Source organism: Lissotriton helveticus, chromosome 10, assembly GCF_964261635.1.
Source record: "Lissotriton helveticus chromosome 10, aLisHel1.1, whole genome shotgun sequence".
In the NCBI taxonomy this organism is placed as follows: Eukaryota; Metazoa; Chordata; class Amphibia; order Caudata; family Salamandridae; genus Lissotriton; species Lissotriton helveticus.
The window spans coordinates 520,644,717-520,666,915 of record NC_136071.1 but is presented as its reverse complement, the minus strand read 5'-3'; the positions used below and the strand labels follow the sequence as shown (position 1 = coordinate 520,666,915).

The 22,199-nt window shown below is 43.7% G+C and overlaps 1 protein-coding gene across 2 annotated transcripts in view; it reads right to left on the bottom strand.

Moving 5' to 3' along the window:
- DNAAF8 (dynein axonemal assembly factor 8) overlaps window positions 1-22,199 on the bottom strand; it is a 1,081,381-nt gene that overhangs the window by 151,584 nt on the left and 907,598 nt on the right. For both annotated transcript variants that reach the window (XM_078663036.1, XM_078663037.1), the window contains one exon: window positions 19,454-19,539. In XM_078663036.1, the coding sequence (XP_078519162.1) occupies window positions 19,454-19,539 (86 nt within the window). The remainder of the gene's footprint in view (window positions 1-19,453; window positions 19,540-22,199) is intronic.

The following is a 22,199-nucleotide window of genomic DNA, read 5'->3' as shown; positions in this document are numbered from 1 at the left end:
AAACTGAAAGCATATTTTCTGTAAATTCACATTATCTTTCTCAGTCATGTGAGAATGAAGTCTGACATTCTCAGTAAAACATGTACATCCAACAAGGACAGAGACTGTCAGTTGATTCCTTTGTGTTCTACTGCAGCCTCCTAGAGTGTTCTAAAGAACAACTAGAGCGCTAACAGTCCTACTTATTACAAAGGTATGGCACACCTGAAGCCATCTTGATTGGAATAAAGTGGTAACTCTTAAAACATTTTATTTAAAAAGGAACAAAATGAGGGGGTATATTTTGCCATAGAAAGTATGATTAGTGCTGCAGAAAGAAAAAGTAGGGCACAATTTGAGTGACTTCCCAAATCCTCTTCTATTTCATTAAAAAATTCTGACATGCAGTCTCCCAAGATGGCCACCAGAGACAAAAGAGCCCAAATGTAGCCAGCCCAAATATCACCCAGATATAGCCCAAGTATAGCCCAATGACAGAATGTCCCAGAGTGTTCTAAAGAACAACTAGCGCGCTAACAGTCTTACTTATGACAAAAGTATGGCACACCAGAAGCCATCTTGATTGGAATGAAGTGGTAAGTCTGAAAACATTTAATTTAAAAAGGAAAAAAATGAGGGGGTTCATTTTGCCATAGAAAGTATGATTAGCAGCAGACTTCCCTGGTGAGCAGTAGCTTTACTACAGTGATCTAATGAGCAACTAGAGTGCTAACATTCAGAATTTATGGCAAATGTGTGACACATCTGAATGCCTTCTTGATGGAACCAAAGTAAACAAGCATTGAAAATGCAATAGATCTCGCCCTCGTTTAAGTTAAAGCCATTCTGTTTGTAATGAGGTGGCTTTTTAGCTTTGCTTTTATTAGTGTTTTTAAAACTTTCATGTAAATAACATGCATATGTATGCATATATGTATATGTATGCATGAATTTATATTTGTATTTATATAGATATGCAGATTATATATGTTTATATATGTATGTATATATATATATATATATATACACATACATAAATGCATATGCATATATATGCATATATATGTGTGTATATGTGTGCGTGTAGAGAGAGGTAGAGAGGTAGAGGTGTAGAGGTAGAGAGGTAGAGGTAGAGAGGTAGAAGTAGAGAGGTAGAGACTAGTAGAGAAAGAAGTAGAGAGAGGTAGAGAGGTAGAGAGAAGAGAGTGAGTAATAGAGTAGAGAGTGAGTAGTAGAGAGTAGTAGAGAGCAGTAGAGAGAGTAGCAGAGAGTGAGTAGTAGAGAGTAGTAGAGTGAATAGTAGAGTGAGTAGTAGAGAGTAGTAGAGAGTGAGTAGTAGAGAGTGAGTAGTAGAGAGTAGTAGAGAGTAAGTAGTAGAGTGAGTAGTAGAGAGCAGTAGAGAGTGAGTAGTAGAGAGTAGTAAAGAGTGAGTAGTAGAGAGTAGTAGAGAGTGAGTAGCAGAGAGAGAATAGTAGAGAGTGAGTAGTAGAGTGAGTAGTAGAGAGTGAGTAGTAGAGAGTGAGTAGTAGAGAGTAGTAGAGAGAGAGTAGTAGAGAGTGAGTAGTAGAGAGTAGTAGAGGGTGAGTAGTAGAGAGTAGTAGATAGTGAGTAGTAAAGAGTGAGTAGTGGAGAGAGAGTAGTAGAGAGTGAGTAGTAGAGAGTAGAGAGTAGTAGAGAGTGAGTAGTAGAGAGTAGTAGATAGTGAGTAGTAGGGAGAGAGTAGTAGAGAATGAGTAGTAGAGAGTGAGTATTAGAGAGTAGTGGAGTAGTAGAGAGTAAGTAGTAGAGAGTAGTGGAGAATATTCCAAAGTTTGGCACAGCACCACTTGCACAATAAGTCCAATCAAATCATATCACTTAGAGTCCTTATTGAAGCGCTGAATCTTGGTGTATATTCAAATGCTTTTATTTTCCTTAAGTTTAGGTACCACAGCCAGCTGACGCGTTTCGTTCTGTACAACAGAACTTCTTCAGGGCGTTCCTATTTCCTTCAAGGTATGTCGGTATCCTGTTGTCATATAACTAGATATTTCTTCCAAATGTTAGACGAGACGTACGTACATTCTTATTCAAAGTGACTAGGTATCAATTTTACCCACACAATTCGGGCAGACTTGAGTAATTTATAGCATCCTCAAAGTCAGTCTTTCTAAAATTCCAAAGTATAGGACATAATAATCCAAATCCAAATGTTTCTCAAGAAAAGTAATTTTCAATCGTTCGGAATTTCGGCATTTGGGCAGATATGACCCAGGGACCCCCAGTATGCAAGGGGAATTAGTCCCCCCTCTGCAAACGCGCCAGTGGCCTGCGTTGCAGAGAGGTGTAAAAAGAGGCATAGCCTCATTACACCTCTGTGCAATGCAGCCCCCTGGCGCATACTGGGGGTTCCAGGTGGGCTAGTTGGCCCCCAGGGACCCCCAGTATGCAAGGGGAATCAGTTCCCCCTCTTCAAACATGCACGGGGGCTGCGTTGCAGAGAGGTGTAAAAAAGGGTGTGGCCTCATTACACCTCTCTGCAATGCAGCCCCGTGGCGCATACTGGAGGCTCCTGGTGGGCTAGTTGGCCCCCAGGGACCCCCAGTATGCAAGGGGAATTAGTTCCCCCTCTGCAAACGCGCCAGGGGGCTGCGTTGCCGAGAGGTGTAACAAGGGGCATAGTCTCATTACACCTCTGCAATGCAGCCCCCTGGCGCATACTGGAGGTTCAAGGTGGGCTAGTTGGCCCCCAGGGGCCCCCAGTATGCAAGGGGAATTAGTTCCCCCTCTTCAAACATACACGGGGGCTGCGTTGCAGAGAGGTGTAAAAAGGGGCGTGGCTTCATTACACCTCTCTGCAATGCAGTCCCTTGGCGCATACTGGAGATTCCTGGTGGGCTTTCAGGCCTTATATAGTTCGGAATTAGCATTGAAAAAACCTTTGAAATTCACTGAAAAAAACATAGGTTTCAGGCCTTATATAGTTAGGAATTAGCATTTAAAAAACCTTGCAAATTCACTGAAAAAACCATAGGTTTCAGGCCTTATATAGTTAGGAATTAGCATTTCAAAAACCTTTGAAATTCACTGAAAAAACCATAGGTTTCGGGCCTTATATAGTTAGGAATTAGCATTTAAAAAACCTTTAAAATTCACTCAAAAAACTATAAGTTTTAGGGGTGTTATAGTTAGCTGGACATTTCACTCATACAAAACCATTGAAATTGCTCCTATATAGTTAGTTGTACTAACTATATTTCGCGCACCCGCAATCCACTGCTGATGATGTCACATATTACATCATTCATGACATGGTCAGTGACATCACTGATGACATCTCAAATGACATCACTGATGACATCATCCACGTGACAATCACATACACCTTTTCATACACTATTAAAATCTTTGATCACTCTTTGTAAAATACAGAGTATCATATTTGAATCCATTGTTACAGCAATGCAAGTATCTAAAAACCCACTCAGTGATTCATAGATGTATACACACATCTTATCACTTACCTGTACATTCACTCATACATGCTGTCAATGAACAATAGAACACTATCAAAAATACTTATACACCTAAATCGACATTACACACCAGCACACATCCTATTTACATATGAAGTCATCCTACTCACTTATGCAAACAATGGATCATACTTACATATTTACTTAGCTACATACTTATACAAACACAACTTCATCTATTCATTTAGATAGTAAGTCATACTTAGTGAATTATAAAATCATTATTACAAGTATAAAGTTATCCATACAGTCACTCACACAATCATTGAGTCTTATGTATACTTATTAATATACAACAAGTGACACATACACTGCCCTTTATTTTTCTAGTTTGTTGGACATGTACCATTGAGAAATATATTTGCTCATCACCACACCCATAAAGATATTCCTTCACCCAAACAACTGTTAGAACATGTAGTTTTAACATCATATATCTAGTGAATCAACTATTCACACATCTTTGGGCAGTCACACCCCCCCCACCGAACCACACACACATTCACTCTCCCATACAAATACTCAGTTAACTAATCAATAACTAATACAGACTTTCACATAGCTAGTAACCAACTGGAGAACCAGTTTACACAACAACTGACAAAGTGATACAGATATTCAAACAGTTTAGTCACTATCCACTATATTTAGTGAGACACTATAAATTGGTCAAGTAAACAGTCAATTACACTGCTACTAAATCCTCCATCCAAATATTTATTTTTATATATCCACTCATTCTTCAATGCAAATTGCTATATATATAATGCATATTTAAATAACGAAGCAAACCACATTCACTGGATGATGTCATCAGTGATGTCATCAGTGATGTCATTTGAGATGTCATCAGTGATGTCACTGACCATATGCTAACAAAAGGGAGAGTAAGGGATCGTGTTCACAGTAAGTGAACGGAGAGTTCTCCCGTTCCCCTGAGGACTAATTGTATAAACAAAGAAGGAAGTACCGTCATTCGGAAATCACAAGGGATTCCTAATGTGGTAGTGAGCTGTCAAAAGGAGAGAATTTATCCTTTTGTTAAAAACCCCTCACTCACCAACCTAGTGGTGACATGATTCATCATCGGGGTCCACCCTGGTGGCCTAGCGTCACCAGGGTGTGCTACAACACCTGAATTACAGTGGAGCAGGTTGTGCGTGTAGGTGCAGAAAAGTGTGTTAAAAATTGTCCTGGTTTAACTTAGTGGGAGAATAAATTTTATCAACAAGCAACTGGACAATATTAAAAAATTGTGAGGCGAGACACTGTGAGGGTATATTAAGGCCAAAAGTATCTCTTATGTGTATACTGGTCTACATGTTTCAACCGTGAAAGGGATATACCAGGTTTTCATCAGGACCGCTATAACAGGGAGCTGGACGGTATGTGCCCCCTAAAAGGCACACCCAATCCTAGTTCACTGTAACCAGATTAGCAAAAATCGCTAAATGGTATAGGGCCTCTAACCACAATGGGTGAGCCAGTAAAAAATGAACCTGTTGGAGGAAAAGAAGAGACATACATAAATCAGACGTAAAATTGTTTTACATGCCTGTTACGTTGTGCAGTATCGTGTCTTTTTTAATATTTTTATCTTCCTGCTCACTGCCACTCGTATAAGGAAAGTATTGTGAGTGTCCATGTGAAATTATCACGTTGTGATAGAACTATAACACGCATACTTATCAATTCGTGCGTGCTAGGTGGGTGCACAAATGCTACATTTTGTCTATTTTATACACTCTTGCGTACTGGTCGTGTCTCCAGGGTGATGTGGTATCACACTCGCGTTTTGCCATTATTGTGGTCGCGAGAAGTAGGGGGTTTAAAAGTGCATAGGTTATCAAATATCGTACATTCAACAAACACGGACTTACTGACATGGAACATGAAAGACAGACACACATCATATGCGATTTCTGGGCTTACTCTGATTCCAGTGTTTAGTTCATTGGAGGGCGGGAGGGGGTATCTCCACTGTTTGTAACGTATTCTGTGGGAAATACGAAGTTGATTTAAACGGAGGTTTGATTGCAACCCATGTACGCCGCGTGATGCGGTGGGCGAATCGGTAGCGTGGTGATCATGGATCCTGTAGGGTAAAAGGTTTCTACTTACAGTTATCTGGAGGTGGGACTGGCTAATACCTATGTGCACCCTCCGCCGCCCTGCTACGAAGCCGCCGTGTCTCCTGGTCGTCTAGGTAGCGAGTAGGCTTCGGGGTGGGGCGGGGACGGTCACATGACTGTTGCTAGAGTAACCGTTGTGTTGCTTGGACTACGGAAGCCGAGTACGGCCCAAACAGTTTGGAAGGCGAAGCACGTAATGTTCGTGGAATGCCTAAACATCAAAAATTATTATCAAATTCAAACGGGTCATTTCTCCATGTATATGCAGTAGATCCTGAAGGAGCTGCTAGACAGGTTAGGCTCTTCTGTGGCCTCGAAGCACGTGACACTTGTAGAATGCATCTACATCAATCATTACTATCTAGTTCACATGGGTCATTTTTCATATACATATTTCGCGGATTTCGACGGTATTTTGAAGGTATTTAGCATCACGACAGTGCTGCTGGACAGGGTGGGCTCTTCTGTAGCCGTTAAGTACATGAAGCTAGTTGGGCTACCTTGGAAGGTTTTATACAGTTGTTAGGTCATTCCAGTAAAATGTGTAGGTGTGGATCCTACTCCAGGATGGTTTTCATATTTACAATCTTGGTTGGGTACATTGATGTTGATTGTCAGCAGGTAACTTCTTGCAAAAGTGTAAAATAACGAACATCGGAGTACGATACGTTGCAAAAAGAACATTACAAAGCTCACTGATCATTTCTTGACAGCGCACCACACACCAAACGACATGAACTGGACAGTCATAGAACAAGTGCCACAAGGTCCCAATTCACAGAATCGCCTATATGAGAAAGAGCAAAGATGGATCTATAGGCTTCCGACACATAAAATAGGTCTTAATGACAATATACCATGGGCCACGGCCCTTAAATGAACAGTCTAAAAATTCCAATAACCAACGTTTTCATTATGTGACAAGACAAGTCAGCTCAGCTCAGCGCCTCCTTAGACTGATCGGCGCTATTTTACACTTTTGCAAGAAGTTACCTGCTGACAATCAACATCAATGTACCCAACCAAGATTGTAAATATGAAAACCATCCTGGAGTAGGATCCACACCTACACATTTTACTGGAATGACCTAACAACTGTATAGAACCTTCCAAGGTAGCCCAACTAGCTTCATGTACTTAACGGCTACAGAAGAGCCCACCCTGTCCAGCAGCACTGTCGTGATACTAAATACCTTCAAAATACCGTCGAAATCCGCGAAATATGTATATGAAAAATGACCCATGTGAACTAGATAGTAATGATTGATGTAGAGGCATTCTACAAGTGTCACGTGCTTCGAGGCCACAGAAGAGCCTAACCTGTCTAGCAGCTCCTTCAGGGTCTACTGCATATACATGGAGAAATGACCCGTTTGAATTTGATATTAATTTTTGATGTTTAGGCATTCCACGAACATTACCTGATTCGCCTTCCAAACTGTTTGGGCCGTACTCGGCTTCCGTAGTCCAAGCAACACAACGGTTACCCTAGCAACAGTCATGTGACCGTCCCCGCCCCACCCGGAAGCCTACTCGCTACTTAGACGACCAGGAGACACGGCGGCTTCGTAGCAGGGCGGCGGATGGTGCACATAGGTGTTCGGCAGTCCCACCTCCAGATAACTGTAAGTAGAAACCTTTTACCCTACAGGATCCATGATCACCACGCTACCGATTCGCCCACCGCATCACGCGGCGTACATGGGTTGCAATCGAACCTCCGTTTAAATCAACTTCGTATTTCCCACAGAATACGTTACAAACAGTGGAGATACCCCCTCCCGCCCTCCAATGAACTAAACACTGGAATCAGAGTAAGCCCAGAAATCGCATATGATGTGTGTCTGTCTTTCATGTTCCATGTCAGTAAGTCCGTGTTTGTTGAATGTACGATATGAGATAACCTATGCACTTTTAAACCCCCTACTTCTCGCGACCACAATAATGGCAAAACGCGAGTGTGATACCACATCACCCTGGAGACACAACCAGTACGCAAGAGTGTATAAAATAAACTAAATGTAGCGTTTGTGCACCCACCTAGCACGCACGAATTGATAAGTATGCGTGTTATAGTTCTATCACAACGTGATAATTTCACATGGACACTCACAATACTTTCCTTATACGAGTGGCAGTGAGCATGAAGATAAAAAAATAAAAAAAGACACGATACTGCACAACGTAACAGGCATGTAAAACAATTTTACGTCTGATTTATGTATGTCTCTTCTTTTCCTCCAACAGGTTCATTTTTTACTGGCTCACCCATTGTGGTTAGAGGCCCTATACCATTTAGCGATTTTTGCTAATCTGGTTACAGTGAACTAGGATTGGGTGTGCCTGTTAGGGGGCACATACCGTCCAGCTCCCTGTTATAGCGGTCCTGATGAAAACCTGGTATATCCCTTTCACGGTTGAAACATGTAGACCAGTATACACATAAGAGATACTTTTGGCCTTAATATACCCTCACAGTGTCTCGCCTCACAATTTTTTAATATTGTCCAGTTGCTTGTTAATAAAATTTATTCTCCCTCTAAGTTAAACCAGGACAATTTTTAACACACTTTTCTGCACCTACACGCACAACCTGCTCCACTGTAATTCAGGTGTTGTAGCACACCCTGGTGACGCTAGGCCACCAGGGTGGACCCCGATGATGAAGCATGTCACCACTAGGTTGGTGAGTGAGGGGTTTTTAACAAAAGGATAAATTCTCTCCTTTTGACAGCTCACTACCACATTAGGAATCTCTTGTGATTTCCGTATGTCACTGACCATGTCATGAATGATGTAATATATGACATCATCAGCAGTGGATTGCGGGTGCGCGAAATATAGTTAGTACAACTAACTATATAGGAGCAATTTCAATGGTTTTGTATGAGTGAAATGTCCAGCTAACTATAACACCCCTAAAACTTATAGTTTTTTGAGTGAATTTTAAAGGTTTTTTTAAATGCTAATTCCTAACTATATAAGGCCTGAAACCTATGGTTTTTTCAGTGAATATATATATATTACCTACTGGCGGTCGCCAGTAGGTATATATAGTTAGGATTTTTTCTCTATGGGATTTTTGAAAATTCTATGTCTAATAACTTTGCCGTTTGTGGACGGAATTGGCTGAAATTTTCAGGAAAATGGCACATTTTGTTTCTGAGCAGCCTTTGAAAATTTGGGGGGGGTTCGTCAAGGGGGGGCCGAGAAAAAAGGGGGGTCCCAAAACGCGTTTTTCCCATGTTAATTTCCATAGGGCGGTTGGCCTCACTTTTAGCCCGAACGGCTGAATGGATTTGCACGAAACTTGGCAAAATTGTAGGGACTGGTAGCCCGATGTGCCTTTTGTAGGTCTCAATATATGTGCTCCAGTGGATTTTGAGAAATTAACGTTTAAAAAAAGATATATATCTGTAAGCGCGGACCGGGCAGCGGCCTAGGACGCGTACTTTTCGCGCAACGGAGCTTTGTGAAGCGAAGCTGATTGGTTCTCCGGCGTCTGTCAACATTCCAAACAGTCCGTAGTGGCCGCAAACAGTCCGTAGTGGCCGCCATCTTGTCTCTCGGTAGGATCGAGAGACAAGAGGAGGCCAAAGCGAAGGGGCAAATGACCATAAGGGGGAATAGTAGATCCTCGCTGACCCCCTAGGTTTGATGTGGAGGTTTTAAAAGGGCCCCGCGGGGCAAAAAAACAAAATTATAATAATAATCTTACGGCTGAATGGATTTGCACGAAACTTGGCAAAATTGTAGGGACTGGTAGCCCGATGTGCCTTTGCTAGGTCTCAATATATGTGCTTCAGTGGATTTTGAGAAATTAACGTTCAAAAAAAGATATATATCTGTAACAGCGCACCGCTTCGCGTACTTTTCGCGTTACGGAGCTTTGCGAAGCGAAGCTGATTGGCTCTCCGGTGTCTGTAAACATTCCAAACAGTCCGTAGCGGCCGCCATCTTGTCTCTCGGTAGGATCGAGAGACAAGAGGAGGCCAAAGCGAAGGGGCAAATGACCATAAGGGGGCATAGTAGATCCTCGCTGATCCCCTAGGTTTGATGTGGAGGTTTTAAAAGGGCCCCGCGGGGCAAAAAAAATAAATAATAATAATAATCGAACGGCTGAATGGATTTGCACGAAACTTGGTAAAATATTAGGGACTGGTAGCCCGATGTGCCTTTGCTAGGTCTCAATATATGTGCTTCAGTGCATTTTGAGAAATTAACGTTCAAAAACAAGATATATATCTGTAACAGCGCTCCGCTTCGCGGAGATAAAATTATATCTGTATTACCTAGCTGTTGCTAACACCAGTTAGCGACGGCTAGTAGGAGATAGCGACCATCTTGGGCCCCACTTTGCATGTGAGTGATATTTATCACTAATGACATGCAAAGTGGGCATGCCAAGATGTTAGCGACTGGAAACAGTCGCTAACATCGCTATCTCCTATTATCAACTTTTGGAAATATTCGAGATAAGCGCGAATATCTCCAAAAAGTAACAGCTGCCCTGAGCAGTTCTTAGCCATGTTATCCTATGGGAGGTAGATAACATGGCTAAGAGGATTAGCTCGGTAATGCATGAATATCGCTGAGTTTTCAGCGATATTAATGCATTGCGGTCGGTTTTTATCGTATTTGCGATAAACTTTGATAATAGCAAGGTTTATCTGCGATAATTTCTGACGGTAAAAAAATCTTTGCAATGCATCGTTAGGGATAAATATCGCTTAACTTTGGTAATATGCCCCAACGTCTGTTAACGTTCGATTCGAAGGAAATCAGGAAGTGTTGAAAAACATTGTCTGCGCCATCTTGTCTTTTTTCAAATGCCACACTTTTGTCGTGCACGGCAGCCATTTTAGATGCCTTGACCAGACCCACTCTGTGCACGCTGTCGATCCTTAGCATGGCTCCCCACCCTCGCAAGCATCTCCCCCAGGCAGTGGTCACCCCCGCTCTCTGTCTTATGCATGGGTAATAAACCTCCCCCCATCTGCGCTGCTCTTTCCTGAGAATCACACCCTGTGCCCGCCCGACACCTCCCTTTCGCCCTATTCACTACTGCACCCTCTGACACTCCTTTTCCTCTGTGTCCGATTGTCCAGGCTGGTCCTAGGGTATCAGCTAGCCCTGCAGATGTAGTTTATGGCCACAGCTGTAAAGATTCACCCCTCTTCAAAGGAGTTATAGTAGATCAAGGCCCACACTCGATGAGATCCGTCACAGCAGAAGCGTTGCTATTATCTGAAAACCATCCTGTATTGTGATTGGGGAGGGGACCGAGCGTGAAGCGGAAGATTCCAGGGATGACTCTTTGTACATGAAAGTTTTTACAATTATGTGTCACATTAAAAATATATAGCACTCCGACAAAGTAGTAAGATTATAAAACTTTAATAATTTATAAATATATACAAGAAAACAAAAATAGTAATAACATATAAACATTTTTAGGGAAAAACAACGAAGTAGCGGTCGGCTGTGCGAATAGTCCCAACGCAGCACAACGTCCAGATTTCCGGCGTGGGGCGGGTCATCAGTAGCAAACTGTTGTGCGAATAGTTCCAAGGCAGCAGAACGCGCTGAAATCTAGATGACACGAAAGTGATGTCTAGTAAGTTGCCACCCAGCAAATAACGGCGTGGGGCGTCGCGGGGGGTGGGTCTTCAGTAGCAAACTGTTGTGCGAATAGTTCCAAGGCAGCAGAACGATGGCACCAAGGTGATGTCCAGTAAGTTGCCGCACTGGTTTTGGTATCCTACAATGCTGCTCCGAATAACGGCGTGGGGCGCCCCGGGGGAGGCGGCGTGAACGGGCCTCTCCAGGTGGAGTGTCATCTGTTGTAGTGGGGCGCCCCTTTACCGTTTCAGTTGCCATTCCGTCCGTTTTTGGTCCACTGTGTCAAAAGCCGCAATTCAGCTGAGTTGCGCCCACTCTTGCGGTGCAGCGATAGGCGGCTGTCACAGGACTCTCAAAATGGCGGCAGGCTCTTTCCTTTTTGGGCCTGGTCCACTGAAATGGCCCTGGGACACCTTGGAAATCGGACGCTTGTCTGCTAGGTCTTGGACCCCATTCTCGAAAGCGTCCCCTCCGCCTTGAGAATTCATCAAAAGTTTTGGGGGCCCCGACTCCTGCAGGCTTCTGGTGGGGAGCGGCTGCCATGATTGCTCGCGGAATGACTACGACGGAGCTACGAGATGGTGGTGCTCTCATGCTGACGCCAGCTTCAGTCTGAAACATCCAGAAACAAGGTGGGGCTTTCATCGTTTGGAAAAAAAAAAGTTTTCATCCAATGAAAAGTGTTGTTTTTAGGTCATATGATCAAGCCTTCCATCATTAGGAAACCAAAAGTAAAATGAACCAATGAAAAGTTTTATAAACAAGTCACATGACCTGTTATGCGGCATAGGGTATAAAATGCGGAGAAAATACGTTGGCACGTGAGGCGGCGTCAGTAGCGGACCGATGTGCGAATAGGCCGAAGGCAACACAGCGCGCCAAGATCCGGATGGCACCGAGGTGGTGTCCAGCAAGTTGCAGCACTGGTGTGGCCATCCTACAATGTTGAAAGTCGGCGTGGGGCGCCCCGTTGGCCTGTGAGTTTGCGTCAGTAGCGGACCGATGTGCGAATAGGCCGAAGGCAGCACAACGCGCCAAGATCCGGATGGCACCGAGGTGGTGTCTAGTAAGTTGCCGCACTGGTGTGGCCATCCTACAATGCTGAAAGTCGGCGTGGGGCGCCCTGTTGGCCTGTGAGATGGTGTCAGTAGCGGACTGATGTGCGAATGGGGCCAAAGGCAGCGCAACAATATTTTCTGACTGACACCACAAGGCGCTGAGATGCCAAGATCCGGATGGCACCGAGGTGATGTCTAAGTTGCGGACTGATGTGCGAATGGGGCCAAAGGTAGCGTAACAATATTTTCTGTATGGAAGATACCACTAGGCATTGAGATGCCAAGATTCGGATGGCACCGAGGTGATGTCTAGCAAGTTGCTGCACTGGTGTGGTCATCCTACAATGCTGAAACTCGGCGTGGGTCGCCCCATTAGCCTGTGAGATGGCGTCAGTAGCGGACCGATGTGCGAATAGGCCGAAGGCAGCACAACGCGCCAAGATCCGGATGTCACAGTGGTGGTTTCATAGTTGAGAGGCACTTCATCTGCAGTGGGGCGCCGAGATCCGGATGGCACCGAGGTGATGTCTAGCAAGTTGCTGTACTGGTGTGGTCATCCTACAATGCTGAAAGTCGGCGTGGGGCGCCCCATTAGCCTGTGAGATGGCGTCAGTAGCGGACTGATGTGCGAATGGGGCCAAAGGCAGCACAACGCGCCAAGATCCGGATGGCACCGAGGTGGTGTCCAGCAACTTGCCGCACTGGTGTGGCCATCCTACAATGCTGCGCCGAAAGTCGGCGTGGGGCGCCCCGTTGGCCTGTGAGTTCGCGTCAGTCAGTGGGGGCTGTTTGAGGATCTGACTGCATTGGAAAGCAATGTGATGCTGTGCGTCGCCCCCAAGATGGAGGTTCCTCGGCTGCAGTGGGGCGCCCCTTGGTGTTTCACTCGCTATGCAGCTGAGTTGCGTGCGCACTTGTGGCGAATAGGCCGAAGGCAGCACAACGCGCCGAGATCTGGATGGCACCGAGGTGGTGTCCAGCAATTTGCCGCACTGGTGTGGCCATCCTACAATGCTGCGCCGAAAGTCGGCGTGGGGTGCCCCGTTGGCCTGTGAGGTGGCGTCAGTAGCGGACCGATGTGTGAATAGGCCGGAACCAGCACAAGGCGCCAAGATCCGGATGGCACCGAGGTGGTGTCATAGTTGAGAGTTCTGAGCAGCGCTTGTAACACTGTCTGAAGCTTATTTGCACCTGCTGCAGCTTCACTATTGCCCTGGTGTGGCCTAAGATCGCCCATGACATAGGCGGCCACCTCCCGGGGTCCGGCGGAACTTTTTTCCTTTTCCTTTGTGCATCTTGTCCCACAATCCGTTTGACCTGAAGACACGACCAGGTCCCTGAATGTGTGCAGGGGGACGCTATTGATTGAATCAAAATGGCGGCTTCACACAAAGCTGACTCAAGCGTTGCTGCTGATGCTATACAGAGAAAAACTGGTTTTCAGTTTGTACATTCTTCAGGATTTTTCCATCCAAGGCTGGTTGAGAGTTTGTATAACAATGGCTTCAGATTTTCAACATACTACTCTTCAACATTCTTCCTAAATGTAACAATGTGAGACTCACTAGGAGAACGGTGTAGTGAGGGCCACAAACGGCTGTTTGTCTTTCCTTTCAAAATGCTGCCAACAATATTTTCGGAATGGAAGACAACACAAGGCGCTGAGATTCGGTTGGCACCGAGGTGGTGTCCAGCAAGTTGCCGCACTGGTGTGGCCATCCTACAATGCTGCGCCGAAAGTCGGCGTGGGGTGCCCGAAGGGGGGGGGGGAGGCGGCGCAAACGAGCCTCTCCCGCTTCTCCATGTGGAGGTAGTTCATCTGCAGTGGGGCGCCGAGATCCGGATGGCACCGAGGTGGTGTCTAGCAAGTTGCCGCACTGGTGTGGCCATCCTACAATGCTGCGCCGAAAGACGGCGTGGGGTGCCCGAAGGAAGTGTCCTTATCCAGGGCATTATCGCTGTATCATGTCCTCCACTAAAATGGCCCTGGGACACCTTAGAACTCGGACGCTCGATTTTTTTTTCCTTTCCTGTACATGCAAAAAAAGGTAAATGCCCGGTACGTTACACGCTTCATCTGCCACGATGAACTCTCCAGAGGAACCGAAAAAAAATATAGTTGTGGTAACTATACCATGCATCGTCATATGGAGAGGTGGCACCAATTAATTATAGTGCTGCATAAAAGAGAGATTTGGAGGAGAACCCCTGACCTGCTAGTACATTCATCAAAGAAGTGGCACTGAGAGCTTCAGAGGCAAGGGAAACGGTCCCAAATTTTTAGAAGAACTTTGGAAAGATTAAAATGACATGTTTAGATTGTGGCAAATTAATTTCATGTGGACAGATGAGTGTTACTCTAATAAATACAGCATATGAACATCATCATAGTCGATGGTTGGTAGAGACATTTTGACTATATCCTGGACCTGCCCGTCCTCGCCCAAAATGGCGCCGGAATAAATGGGACTCGTAACTCCTTGTTGTGTACTGGTTGCAGAACCTTGAAATCACGAGATACGTATGCAGTTTTGAAGCACATGGCGGGCGGGGACGAGAATTGATTGAATATTTCGACATCCCTATTGATATTAAGTTCTGATGTGTTATTGATTACTGTACTGTTGAAAGTTCGAATTAACGTCACCCATGGTACTTGCCCGCAAATGTATATCTAGATAATTTTATTGTAACTGGCCCTGTCGTATTTTAATTATAAAATGTACGTCCACCGATTCCGTAACTGTTAGACACCTTAGTTCTTGCAACCTAATGGCCCGCCCGTTACGTTCCTCTACAGTGTAAATGTCTACTCATCACATACGATTACAGTTTGCTCCGTGGCCGGCCCACGTGGTTATAGGCTCGTATTTGTATAATGAAATTTTCACAATAAAGGTTTTTAAAAGAAAACATGGTAGTAGTATATACATTGGTAAAGTTTGTAATAATAGTCACTGTTTTAGAATCATTAAAAGGCAAGTGAAATAAAGCAGACCAATTACATGAAGGGTAAAAGGTATAATACGAAGGAACGCAGTAAAGATAAATGGTCAAGGGCTGTTGTGTTTTCTATTCCTGCAACATAAAGTGATCGATAAGAATCTCATATTCAGGCGTATCGGCGACTAAGACAGCAGGTCGACCCTCTTTTGCTCAACGGCTCCATCATGGGACGAAGAAACGCTCTTTTTCTCGAAAAAAGAATATATTTTACTTGCAGGACAGTTGTAAAATTTCCGGGAAAGTACATTAGTCTGGAACATTATAACATATATTTAAGAAAAAATAATGTTCGGAAGTAATGAAAAGCGTAATTTTTAGGTCATATGACCAAGCCTTTCATCATTACAATAAGAAAAGTAAAATGAACCAATGAAAAGTTTTATTAACAAGTCACATGACTTGTTATGCTTACGTTACGCGCTGCGCGCCCCGGATGACTTCCGGATGCGCTAACGCGGCGCGTCATATGACGCATTACGCGACAACGCAGGTCCAGAATATAGTCAAAATGTCTCCACCAACCAGCGGTCGGAACACAACCCCTTTCAGCAGGCTAAATAGTTCTGTTAAATGACAACAGAAGGGACAGGCAACAAGAACCATCAGTCAAAGAGGGGAGGGCTAGTTCTTCTCTACCGGGTTACATTGGGGCGCTACCGGAACTGATCGAATTGGTAGTCTACAGTGTTTCTGGATGTTTCAGACTGAAGCTGGGGTTAGCATGAGAGCAGCATCATTTCGTAGCTCCGTCGTGGCCATTCCGCAACCAATCATGGCAGCCGCTCTTTATCGTTATTTTGGGCGGGGTGGGTGGCGGAGCCGAGCTGTTTTGCAGCCATCATTGTGTGGAGTTCAGTTCATCTCACTAGTTTTGTATTTGTCATGAGGGGTTGTTCCTAATGTTTCTATTTTAGCGAGGTCAAAAAGAGATCCCATTAGTGGCCTACTGATTTTGCTCGATTCCTTTTCTTTTTTTTACACGATTTTTCGTTATCTGCAAAGACTAAACAGAGTATTGCGACTCTGTGTTTGTTTGTAAATAGAGAATGAACCAAAGAGAACTAATTCTAAAACAGTAAATACTTGGATAACAATCAATCAAATGGAGAGAGAAGCAGGCACGACGGATTACAACGGGGGCAAAGGCCTGCGTTAACTACCTTTCACTATCTGCAAAGAGAGAGTACTCCTAATAGAAATGAGGGGGGGGGGCACCATTCAAAGCAGATCAGTGTGCATAAACACGAAAATGTTTTCACTTACCACGTACTTGACATTCGACAGCTTATGATATTTGCTATTAAAAAACCATTGAAATTCACTGAAAAAACCATAGGTTATAGACCATATATAGTTAGGAATTAGCATTTACAAAACCTTGAAAATTCACTGAAAAAACCATAGGTTATAGACCATATATAGTTAGGAATTAGCATTTAAAAAACCTTATTTTACTCACACAAAACCATTGAAATTCCATATATAGTTAGTTGCACTAACTATATATTGCGCACCCGCAATCCACTGCTGATCATGTCACATATTACATCATTCATGACATGGTCAGTGACATCACTGATGACATCACTGATGACATCTCAAATGACATCACTGATGACATCACTGATGACATCTCATTTGACATCAATGACCACATCACTGATGATATTATTCATGTGACAATACAATGCATCTCTTCACATTTTAATATAACCTCTGTTTCACCCAGTGTTAAAAACAGAGTATAATTTTTGAAACCATTGACACACCAATACTAGTTACTACATACGTACTCACTGATTCCTACGTCTACACACACATTCACTCATTCACCCATACAATCATTCATACATACAATCACTCATGTTTACAACACAATCATATGCACTCATACACCTATACAGACACTCACACTCTGCCACTCATCCATGGAGTTACTCACACACCTAGTCAGTCCTGTAAAGAATCAATCACACTTCCATTTTCTACTCTATACAGTTAAACATAGAGCACCTTACGTTTTCAACCATATACTAACACATACTTACTCTCTTATACAATCATTGATACAAGTACACATTGATCTGTACAGAGTCACACACCTCCCATCCAGCCACACACACACTCAGTCTCCCATGCAAATACTTGGGCAATCAATCAATAACCCATATAGTTACTCATATAGCTACTGATCAACACATGCAGCAGTTTACAGAACAACAGACATAATGATGCACAAATTAAGACAGTTTAGTCACTAACCCATGCACTCAGTGAGACACATTTAATCACTCACTCATACATTCAGTCATGCACCTACTAAATCCTTCGTCCAGACACTTATACATCCACTCATTCTTCAATATGTAAGACATATTTTAACTTTACAGAAACATAGTCACTGGATGTTGTCATCAGTGATGTCATCAGTGATGTCATTTGAGATGTCATCAGTGATGTCATCAGTGATGTCACTGACCATGTCATGAATGATGTAATATGTGACATGATCAGCAGTGGATTGCGGGTGCGCAATATATAGTTAGTGCAACTAACTATATATGGAATTTCAATGGTTTTGTGTGAGTAAAATAAGGTTTTTTAAATGCTAATTCCTAACTATATATGGTCTATAACCTATGGTTTTTTCAGTGAATTTTCAAGGTTTTGTAAATGCTAATTCCTAACTATATATGGTCTATAACCTATGGTTTTTTCAGTGAATATAAATATATATATATATATATATATATATATATATATATATATATATATATATATATATATATATATATCCTCTCTTGTCACTCTTTAAACAGAATAACTTGGCTTAAATATATCAAAGACTGTACCACAGCCCTTGATTGCCCCTCATCCTTGAGAACCCAACACAACTTAGCAAGAAGGACAAAAGGTGGCTCAGCGAGTATTGTATAGGAGTGCACTGAGGGAGGGTAAAGAAATCTTGATGCCTTCCACGAGAGAATACTGTGTGGTGTGCTGGGGGTATAGCCTTACTTGGACATGGTCCTGGGCACATGAAGCAGATTTTATTGACCCAGTTTAGGCTGGGATCTATTAGGTTCATACTTTGTTTTCCACAGGGACAATATAGGACTCTAGCCTATGCTCTTGCCTATGTGATGAGGTTTCTCCCTAGACTTTGTTGCACTTTATTTTTTTCTGCCAATTTAATCAATCTTTTACTAAACGTTTTTTATATGTCTCCCATTCGGAAGTTCAATTTTACCAAGAATAGAGCAGCCTTGTTATATCTGAAACTACTTAATTGTTCAGATGTCTGCTAGGCTGAGGGTCTCTTTTTAAAATGGGCTGTACGTTTGCGTAATGCTATGATCTTTTCACTTGGTTTTATTTTTGGACAGTTTATTCGTACCTATTGATATTAACTCTTTTTCTGTCTTCTGATTTGGTGGCAAATATTGTGTGCATGAATTGATTTTATTGGTTTTTTATGCTTTTTGTTTTAATAGTCAAGTCAAGTCAAAGATCTTTATTCGGATTTAGAAAACATCCATAAAAGTACATGTAAAACACAACAATCATCCATAAAACACAGTAAATCAATCATTTAAAAGCTAATAAAAGATGACATAATTAACCATCATTGTACATTACATCAAGTTCACATATTAGGCAAAAATGATAATTTCAGAAAATATACAAGGCCTAAAATGAAATTCACAACAATTAAAATCAATGCGGAGTCGATGGCTAAGATATGTGCAAAGGAGCAACTACTTGTGCAAATAGCAATGTGCAAAACTAGGCAGAAATAGTGCAAAACATATCAAACCATGTTTATTGAAACTCGTGATCGAACAGCAGCTTTAAGAAAGCAACTGCATTTGTTTTAATAGAGTTGTACCAACTAAACATTTTAGTTTTTATTGTCAATGTTGTTTTTATATTTATGTATATGTAATCGTTTATGATCTACTTTTTAAGTGATTGAATAAAGACAAATTAATTGATTGAAGTCAGCAAACTTATCGAAAAGGATGGTGTATGCAGCAAGAGCAATAATCATTTCATCATCAAAGCTCCCCTAGGCACCTGATGCCATTATGGGAATTGAACATGCAACTATGAACTTATTTAAAAATGTGTTTCAGCTTACCTGTCCATTAGGGAATGAAAGCAAGACACAGCATTATCCCTCTGAGCTGCAAGCACCAGACAGGAACTGTCATTGAGCAAAGAGCGCTGAAGAAAGATGGAGAGCATGAGTACATTTTCAGTAGTTACTAATACAAATGACTAAACCCATGACCTAATGGCATAGTTTGAATTGATATCCTTTTTGCCTTATATGTTCATAAGGAAACGCCTGAAACGCATACCTTGATGCACATAATCTATGTCATACATTCCTAAACTTATGTCACAAATTCCACTTTTTGATAAGATTTAGTAAACAAGGACTGCCACTTGACCAGGAGAGGTCTGCCCAGATTTTCTTTTTTTTAATATATTCTTTTTATTGAGCAGTTGATTAAACACACAAACCTTCCAAAGCATAGCAATTTACTATCACAGGGTACTCGCATGGGGCCTTTCCTTCCGTACATCGCCTCATGAGTCTTTCCCCGCCTCTTGGGCCAGTCCCCAGAGCGATGTCACTGGCGCAGAGCCCTATCTCTCCATGTATTGTGCAGTAGTGGCCTCTCATTCTCCATCCCCTATTAAGTTGAAAGTGCCCTGATATTGTTTCCATGCGCCCCATACCTTTTCAATTTTATGTGGGCAGCCCGGGCTCTGTATACTGTCTGCTCGGCTAGCTGGCCACCAGTCTAGGTCCTCCTTCCAGTCTTTGATTTCAGGGGGTCTGCCCGCCCAAACAGCTTGGCTAGATTGTGTTTAGCCACCCCCACAGCCATTTTGAGACAGATCTCTACGTGTCTCGGCCACTTCTCTTACGGTGGCACTCCCAGCAGCAGCCACTTAGGCTCGAGTGGCACTGGTGCGCCCGCTACCTTCCCCATTATCTCGACTAGTTCGGTCCAATGGCTTTGGACCCGGGGGCATGGCCAGGGTGTATGAAATAACGTGCTCACCTCACCACATCCCCTGAGGCACTCACCCGTATCTGCTCGAGCCATTTTAAACAGCCTTGACCTCAAGAGGTAGGCTCTATGCAGTGTCAGTAACAGTACCAGGCGGAATCGGACCCTAATAGCTATTCCCCTGGGATCTGCGACGCCTCACTCCACTCTTCGCCATCTAGGGGTCACAAGCAACCCATCCAAGTCTGTCTAAGTGAGGTGAGGCAGTCCGGCATGTTATTGAAGATCCTCCTGTATGTCAAAGAAACTGCCTTGGAGGGCTTAGGGTCTAGTATCAGTCTGTCTTCCATTGGGGAGTAGTCTGGAAGGAGTTCCTACTCCAGTAAGTGGCATTTCAGAGCACATTGTAGCTGACTGTATTGGAATAATTTAACCGGTGCAAATTTGTATTCCACCTTCAACACCTCAAACGCTACAAGAGTGCCTGCACTCCAGACGTCACCCAATTTCTCTATGCCTATCATAAGCCATTTTGTGTATTGTAGCAGCTTTTTAACCTCACCTAGGCAGTCACTATCCCACAATGGAGTTTCTGCTGTTAGCTTCCCTTCCCAGCCCAGGCATCTATTGGATGCTCTCCATGCCCTCACCACTGCCAGCGTGTGAGCTGGAGTGAGTTCTCTCTGACCTTGCCATACAGGAGCATCGGGTAGCCCCTGTTCCCCATGGGCAGACGATCCACCCTGTTTGCTGGTTCCTGCTGGTCCCCAAACACCCAGTCGTTCACCACCGCCAACTGGGAAGCCCAGTAGTAGGCTCGAAGATCCGGGACCGACAGGCCCCCGCCGTATACACCCCGCAGCAGCTTTACCAGGGAAATTCTGTCTGTCCCCGTCCCACAATAGGGACCGCAGGATGCTGTTGATTCTGCGGAAATAAGATTCAGGAATTTTGAAAGGGGTATGCTGAAAAATGTAAAGTATACGCTGGAGAGTCATCATTTTAAAAAGGGCTGCTTGCCCCATCAGCAAGAGGGGCAGCGTGCGCCAATGACTTGCATCGGCCTGAAACTGGATGATCTGGGGGAGAGCATTAAGAGCCATGAATAGTTTCTTGTCCCTAGTGATACAGATCCCTAGGTATTTGAACATGTCTGCTGCCACTGGGGCTGGGCACCAGGGTGGTAAAGACAGGGAGCCAGAGGAGAGTAGGAAAATCATCGACTTGTCTCAGTTAATTTGGTAGCCAGCATAGCTCCCAAAGAGGTCAAAGATTTGCAGAAGTCTCGGTATCGAGGAGCGGGCTTTGTCACATAAAATAGGATATTGTCTGCATAGAGTGAAAACTTTTCCTCCCAGTCACCATTCACCTTAATGCCCCGGATTAATGGAACTCCTTGAACCCAGGCCGCCAGGGGCTCCAGGGCCAGGGCAAAGATCATGGGAGACAGCGGACAACCCTGCTGCATGCTCCTCCGTAATTCAAACATGTGGGAGACACAACCATTTACCGTCACCCTGGCCTGCGGCGCACCCAGGCACAGAAGCTCGGGCCAAATACCAGCCGGGGCAGCACTTCAAAACTATAGTTCCACTCCACACTATCGAAGGCCATCCGGGCATAGAGGGAGAGAATCACTGCCTTGTCTACCCCATATGCCTTTGTCAGGTCAAGCACCCTGTACAGTCGCCTCAGATTCAAACAAGTGCTTCGGCATGAAGCCGGATTGATCCCGATGGATCACCAATGGTATCACGTCTGCTAATCGAGTTGCAAGGACTATGGCCAGGACTTAAGGCTCCACATTGAGCATGGATATAGGACAATATTAGGCACACTCTGTTTGTGGTTTACCTTTTT